Here is a 7,896-nt window from a genome sequence, read left to right as displayed (position 1 = left end):
ATTAGGAGAAAAAAGCCAATCAGAAGACAGGACAGTAGCAATCTTCTTTCTAATGTATCAGACCATTTGCTCAATGCTAGAAACCTAGCCGTGTTTCTCAAGAAATGTCTGTGATTTTCACCATGGGTGAGTTTGAAAGTTGGCAGGTTGATGAGTCTCACTCATTCTCAGCCATCCACAGGAATAAAAAATTATTGGAAACCAAAGTTCACCAAGGTATCTATCTTTCTCTACCTCATCTGTGGGTTAGGAAATCTGGTATAGAAGCCAGGACTAAAAGAACTCTGAAATTCTGGAAAATTTATAACTTATACAGTAAAAATTTTAAAAATGCTGAAAACCAGAAGGGGCCATATGTAATTGTTTTTAGGGAAACAAAGCAGGGTTACATTATCAGACACCATTCCACTATAATGTTTGCTAATGTATGAAAAGTACATGGAAAGAGGCAAAGTGGGAGCTGGTCTAAAAAGAAGTAGGAATTGGGAGTTGAGTTTGATAAGTTCCATATAGATCTTGGATACTAGCCCTTTATCTAAAGTGTCATTTGCAAATATCTTCTCCCATTCTGTAGGTTGCCTTTTAGTTTTGTTGACTGTTTCCTTTGCTGTGCAGAAATTTTTATCTTGATGAAGTCCCAATAGGTCAATTTTGCTTTCATTTCCCTTGCCTTTAGAGACATGTCTTGCAAGAAGTTGCTGCGGCTGAGGTCAAAGAAGTTACTGCCTGCATTCTCCTCTTGGATTTTGATGGATTCTTGTCTCACATTAGGTCTTTCATCCATTATAAGTTTATCATTGTGTATGATGTAAGAGAATGGTTCAGTTTCATTCTTCTGCATGTGGCTGTTAAGTAGTTAAAAATAGAGCTGCACTACGGCCCAACAATTGCACTACTGGGTTTTTACCCCAAAGATATAGATGTAGTGAAAAGAAGGGCCAAATGTACCCCAAAGTTCATAGCAGCAATGTCCACAATAGCCAAACTGTGGAAGAAGCCAAGATGTCCTTCAACAGATGAATGGATAAAGAAGATGTGGGTCATATATACAATGGAATATCTCAGTCATCAGAAAAGATGAATACCTACCATTTACATCGACATGATGGAACTGGAGGGTATTATGCTAAGTGAAATATGCCAGTCAGAGAAGGACAATGTATCATATGGCTTAACTCATATGTGGAATATAAGGAGTAGTACAGAGGACGATAGGGGAAGGGAGGGAAAACTGAATGGGAAGAAATCAGAAAGGGAGACAAAACATGAGAGACTCTTGACTATAGGAAACAAACTGAGTATTGCAGAAAGGGAGGTGGGTAGGGGGATGGGGTAACTGAGTGATGGGGATCCCTATGGCCCTGCAATTGCACTACTGGGTATTTACCCCAGAGATACAGATGTAGTGAAAAGAAGGGCCATCTGTATCCCAATGTTTATAGCAGCAATGGCCACAGTCGCCAAACTGTGGAAAGAACCAAGATGCCCTTCAATGGACGAATGGATAAGGAAGATGTGGTCCATATACTCTATGGAGTATTATGCCTCCATCAGAAAGGATGAATACCCAACTTTTGTAGCAACATGGACAGGACTGGAAGAGATTATGCTGAGTGAAATAAGTCAAGCAGAGAGAGTCAATTATCATATGATTTCATTTATTTGTGGAGCGTAACAAATAGCATGGAGGACATGGGGAGTTAGAGAGGAGAAGGGAGTTGGGGGAAATTGGAAGGGGAGGTGAACCATGAGAGACTATGGACTCTGAAAAACAATCTGAGGGTTTTGAAGGGGCAGGGGGTGGCAGGTTGGGGTACCAGGTGGTGGGTATTATAGAGACACGGATTGCATGGAGCACTGGGTGTGGTGCAAAAATAATGAATCCTGTTATGCTGAAAATAAATAAAAAATAAATAGAAAAAGAAGGGCACATGATGTGATGAACATTGGGTGTTCTACACAACTAATGAATCACTCACTGAACACTATATCAAAAACTAATGATGCACTAAATGTTAGCTAATTGGATTTAAATAAAAAAAAAGAAGTAGGAATTGGGCTGAATCTCTAGAGCATACTGTTAAGAATAAAGCTCAGTTCAGTATGGGGCTGAGAATAACCATGAGATTTAACAATGTTCACATGCTTAATTGACATGTTTACAGAGAAATAAGTGTTTAAAGGAAAAACCTTGTTCTGAAGAAAATTATGGGAGCAAACACACACACACACACACACACACACACACACACACACCATACATACACCCCAACAACCCAGTAACATTAGTTCTGTTTAATTTGCAATTCTCTTCAGTGTTTTTTTCAGAGCATATTTGACATCTTTGTTCCTTAGACTATAGATGAGAGGGTTCAACATGGGTACTATATTGGTGTAAAATACTGAGAAGAACCTCCCCTGGCCCATAGAACCAGCAGGAGAGGTCTTGAGATGTGTGAACAAACCAGATCCATAGAACAGACCAACAGTCACTATGTGGGAGCCACAGGTGCTGAAGGCTTTGGACCAACCCTGAGCTGATGAGACATGGAGGACACTGGACAGGATTAGAGCATATGAAATGAAAATAATGAAGCTGGATATTATGACCACTGTGCTTACAACAATGGACTCTACCAGCTCACTGGCAAAGGTGTTGCTGCAGGAGAGCTGGAGGAGAGGGAAGATATCACACATGTAATGGTTGATGGTGTTCAAATCACAAAAGGACAATCTGACCATGTCCCCTGTGTGGATCATGGCACCAGCAAACCCCATCACATAAGAACCAAACATCAGCAGAGAACAGACCTGAGGAGACATGGTAATTGTGTACAGCAGGGGTTTACAGATGGCCACATAGCGATCATAGGCCATGGCTGTCAACACATAGCACTCAGAATGGACAAAGAAACAGAAAAAAAACAGCTGAGTCATGCATTCTGTAAAGGAGATGATATTCTGCTCTGATACAAAGTTCATCAGCATTTTAGGAGTAATGATCAAGGAGTGGCAGAGATCTATGAAGGATAAGTTGAAGATGAAAAAGTACATGGGAGTATGCAAGTGAGAATTCAGGCAAATTAGAGTAATTAAGCTCAGATTCCCTACCACAGTGACAACATAGTTCAGGAAAAAGAGAAAGAAAAGGGGTAACTGAAGTTGAGACTGATCTATTAGTCCTACCAGAATGAACTCCGTCACTGAAGAGCCATTTTCCATAGCCATTATCTGCAGGGCTGTGATCTATGAGGAAATGAGAGAAGGAAGGAAGGGACATCAAGAAGGAGCTTAGATCCTTTGCTTCTAGAGTAAGGCCTTCTAGAGGAAGAGGCTCAGGTACGGCTGTTGGGACAGCGACCTGGAAGGAGAGCCAGGGCAAGGACTTTCCATCTTTAACTTTCTTCTCTTGCTTGTCCTTTTCTTCCATGTTTTCAGATCTCAGCTATAACTCCTCACCTCCCCTGGTCTAACGTAATCCAGGATGAAGACTTCTAGCATGGACACCAAAAGTGATGAGCACATGTGAGAGATAAGGAAGCAGTATCTTGAAGAGATGAATAGGCTGGTCGAGGTCATACAGATAGAGAACCGAGGAGCTGAAGTTGTACTTGGGACCACTTCCTATGAAAATCCCTGGAGCTCCGAGACAGTAAAGTCACTGTGATACCCACTGCACCCACTGTCTGACCCACTCTCTCCCACTCCCCTTTCAGAAACTCAGTACCCAGCTTAGTGAAAGTGCAAAGAAATAAAAAGTTTCAGCGATATTAAGTAACTTGTCCAAGATCACATGTTGTAACTAGAGGAATTTGAATTCCCCTATTGTTATGAACTTCTCCTGCCCATTCCCTTTATCCAGTCTTACCTCAAAATCACAATGAATTGTTTAGGAAGGACAAGTGGCCTCCCTACACCTCTCCCCTGCTGTAGCCGTGGGAATGAAAACATCAGAACAGAAGGACTCAGTTGCCCAACTTCCTTTTGCTTGGAGACCTCACTACTGCCAGACCCCGAAGTGTTCTTTTCCCTTCAATGTCCTGGAGAAGACAAAGGCCCTGAAAATGGAGAAGTCAACACCCCTTCTGTTTGTGGATTTGCAGAAAATGTCTTCAGGGCAAGGCAAATGCATCAACTTAATGTCTCCAAACCATCAGCAGGCTAATATTATGAATTTATCTTATTCTCTGTGGATCTCGGCAACTTGTTCAGAAGCTTGGAAAACAAGGCTCATTTAGCATCAAAGTTTGATCAGGCTCCTGAGGGAAGAAATTACTGAGCCTGTGTTTACATCCTTTGTCAATAAGTTAACATTAGTTCCCTTGGGACTCAATGTTCTCCAAGCATCAGTTCACATTAAAAATTTTGGATCTTCTGTGCAGGGAGGGAGTAGCCTCCTTTGTGCTCCTACTTATCCTAGAGCTCATGCTGCATTATGAAAGAGGAGTGTTCAGGGGCAGAGCCATTGCCATTGCCAATAATATTTTTTTTCATTGTTTTGAGATTGGTATAGAATTATGTCATAACTTTATATTATCCATCTTTTTGTGTGTTTCATATCTATAGAAAAGTGTAATAGAGAAATATTAAAAGAATAACCCCACTCTAGAGGGTGCCTGGGTGGCTCCATTGGTTGAGTATCCACCTCTTTGTTTCAACTCAAGTCATAATCTCAGGTTGTGAGATGGAGCCCTGCCCTGGGTTCTGCACTCAGTGCAGAGTATGGTTGAGAGATTCTCTCTCACTTTCTCACCCCCTCTGCTTTTCCCCCATCTTGTTCTTTCTCTCTCAAATACATAAATAAAATCTTTAAAAACAGAATGAACTCTGGAGTCAAATTAATCAGACTTGAATTCAAAATCCTCTGCTTACTTATGTGTGTGATCTTGGACAAATTACTTAATCACTCTGACTGTATTTTACCTCATCTACATTATAAGTTTAATAATAGTTCCTACTTTCTTAGATTGCTTTGAGGATTAAATGCCTCAATCTCCAGCACATTTAGCACACTTCTTGGTATATGCTAAGTGCTAAGTATTAGGTTTCCTTCATCTTTACCCTTATCTATATCTACATATGGACCTCTTCCCCAAGTTCCTAATTCTGTACCCAGCTGTTTACTAGACATCCCTACCCAATTGAATTCAGCATCTCCTTGTGGCCCCAGAACTATTTCTCTTCTTGCTATCCTTTTCTAAGTTAATGGCACCACCCTTAACTTCATGAGCTAATCTAGAAATGGGTTGTCATTCTGGGCTCCTCCTTCCAACTAACAATTAGCATCTGTTCTTCAAAGTTTACGTAATTCTATTTCCTTAAAGTCCCTGGTTTCTTACCCTTCCTCTTCACTGTACTGCCTTTGATAAAGTTCCTTTGCCTCAAGTTTGGAATACTTTAAAAGCTTTCTTAACCTGGGGTCCTACCATCACCCATTACATTAGTTTTTTACTGGTGTGTAATAAACTACCATAAACTTAGTTTCTTAAAAAACCACCCATTTATTAGTCATAGTTCTGTAGGTTAGAAGTCTGGTATAGAATGTCATGCTTGGATTCTCTGCCCATACTGAAATCAGGGTGTGGGCAGGCCTGCATTTCCTTCTGAAGGCTCTGGGGGAGGAATGTGTTTCCAAGGTCATTCAGGTTGTTGGCAGAATTCAGTTCTTTGAGGTCGGTCTCCAGTCCCCTGCTGGCTATCCACTAGGGGTCACTCTCAGCTTCTACACGCTACCTGCATTCCTTTGTATAGTCCTCCTGTCTTCAACCGGGCAATAAACAACCCATGAATCCTTCTTGGGCTTTGACTCTCGGACTATCCCCTTCTACCACAAGCTTGAGAAAAAATTCTCTGCCTTTAAAATGCTTGTGTGATTGGATTTGGCCTGCTCTGATAATCTCCCTAATTTAAGGTCAGCTATACCATATAACATAGCACAGTCACTAGAGTGATACCTCACAGGTTCTCCTCATACTCAGAGGAGAGAGGATTATACAAGGGAGAAGATCACTGAGGAGTCATGTTTTAGAATTCTGCTGTCCACAACCATTTTCTCTGAAATCTATTCACACATTTTATATAGAATTACCTATAGAGAATGTATCATTCCCTTTCTATATCCCTCTGCTTCTCTCCCAGCACAAGTGCAAACCACTCAGTCAGTCAAAGAAAGCTCTCTGGAGTTTGCTTCTGAACTGCACCCACAGTGCTATCCCCCATGTCTCCAGTCTTTGAAGAGACTGAAGTTCCTCTCATACATTTTTAAAAAAATTTTTTACTAACATATAATGTATTATTTGCCTGAGGGGTACAGGTCTGTGAGTCATCAGGCTTACACATTTCACAGCACTCACCATATCATATACCCTCCCCCATGTCCATAACCCAACCACCCTCTCCATACCCCCACCTCTCATACATTCTGATGATTTCTTGGCTCCATGTTGATCCATCTGCCTGAAATGCCTGCTCCCTTCGTCCTCATTTGGATACCACATATTCATTCTTCAAGACTCAGTCCTGTCCTCATTTCTGATGGAGCATCTCTTCTGATCTCTTCCCCTGAACCCACTCTAAGCACCTGAAGTGCTCTCTCCGTGTGCGCTCAGGCGACTGGTGCACACTCCCACTACACACAACAAGCTTAACCGTGAATCTTCATTACACTTAGACCTGCACACTCCCAGAGGGCAAGGATTCAATCTTACTCATTTTTATCCATGCTGCTATGAACGCATTTCTTCCTTCCTTCTCCCCTGTCCTCTCTCTCCCTACCTCCCTCCCATCTTTAATTTCATATTTCTAAATAATATGTAGTGGCTTCTCAATTTGTCAGTATTAGGTCTTGTCAATTGACTTTAAGTTTGGGAAATGGAACTTAGCCAGTTTTCGCCTTCCACCATCACAAATATCCTTCCCAGTGTTTCCATCCTCCCAATACAGTTTTTTTTTTTTTAAGTTAAATCAATATTCAGTGTTCACATGATTTATAAAGATATACATGCTCTGCATACCTTTTTTCCCCCAAAAGATTTTATTGGGGTACCTGGGTGGCTCAGTCTATTAAGCGTCTGCCTTTGGCTCAGGTCATGATCTTGGAGTCCTAGGATTGAACTCCGCTTTGGGTTCCCTGCTCACTGGGGAGTATGCTTCTTTCTCTGCTCTCACCCCATTCGTATTCTCTCTCTCTTTCCAAAATAAATAAACATCTTTTTAAAGAATTTAAAAAGATGTTTATTTATTTATTTGAGAGAGAGCGCACTCAAGCACACACAAGAGCTGGGGGGTGGTGCTGAGAGAGAGGGAAAAGCAGGCTTCCTGCTGAGCAGAGAGCCCAATGAGGGGCTCAATTCCAGGACTCTGGGATCATGACCTGAGCCGAAGGCAGACACTTAACTGACTGAGCCACCCAGGTGCCCCCATGCTCTACATACCTAAGTAGTGAGATATACTGATTACTTTTCCTTTGCAATCCTTATTCTCGCTACAGAAAATAATGGTCTGGGTTTTTTGTTGGTTCAACTTTCTATGTTCTTACAATGAATTAATCTCAACACTCTCCCCTAATTGCTTAAATCATCTTTCAATACTTACAAAACTTAAGTGTTCAAAATCAAATATAAATAATTAAAATATAGTAAGTTTCTATCTCACTCATTGGAAGTCCAAGACATGGCTCCTAAATCATAGACTGCTTCCTAAAAATAATAAATTTGGACCTAACATCCTTCTTGCAGCTCTGTCACCTTCAACACATACTCTTTTACATCAAGTTGGCCAAAGAGGAAACATCATGAGAGATTATGAAAGTGAATTTTTTTGGGAGTAGAACTAGCACACTTAGCTTTTGTTTTTATTTCATTCCGTAAGAACTCAGTCACCAGGTTGTACTTAACT

The 7,896-nt window shown here is 41.1% G+C and overlaps 1 protein-coding gene across 1 annotated transcript; it reads right to left on the bottom strand.

Annotated features, from left to right (window-relative positions):
• Positions 1-2,295: 2,295 nt before the first annotated feature.
• LOC122914036 (olfactory receptor 143-like) lies at positions 2,296-3,231 on the bottom strand. Its single transcript, XM_044260677.1, has one exon. It carries the CDS (start codon positions 3,226-3,228, stop codon positions 2,296-2,298), a length of 933 nt encoding a protein of 310 aa, XP_044116612.1. The 5' UTR covers positions 3,229-3,231.
• Between the last annotated feature and the right edge of the window lie 4,665 nt (positions 3,232-7,896).

This window comes from Neovison vison, chromosome 7 (genome assembly GCF_020171115.1).
Source record: "Neovison vison isolate M4711 chromosome 7, ASM_NN_V1, whole genome shotgun sequence".
Classification (NCBI taxonomy): Eukaryota; Metazoa; Chordata; class Mammalia; order Carnivora; family Mustelidae; genus Neogale; species Neogale vison.
Note: the sequence above shows the minus strand (reverse complement) of the source record. Positions and strands in the feature narration are given on the sequence as shown.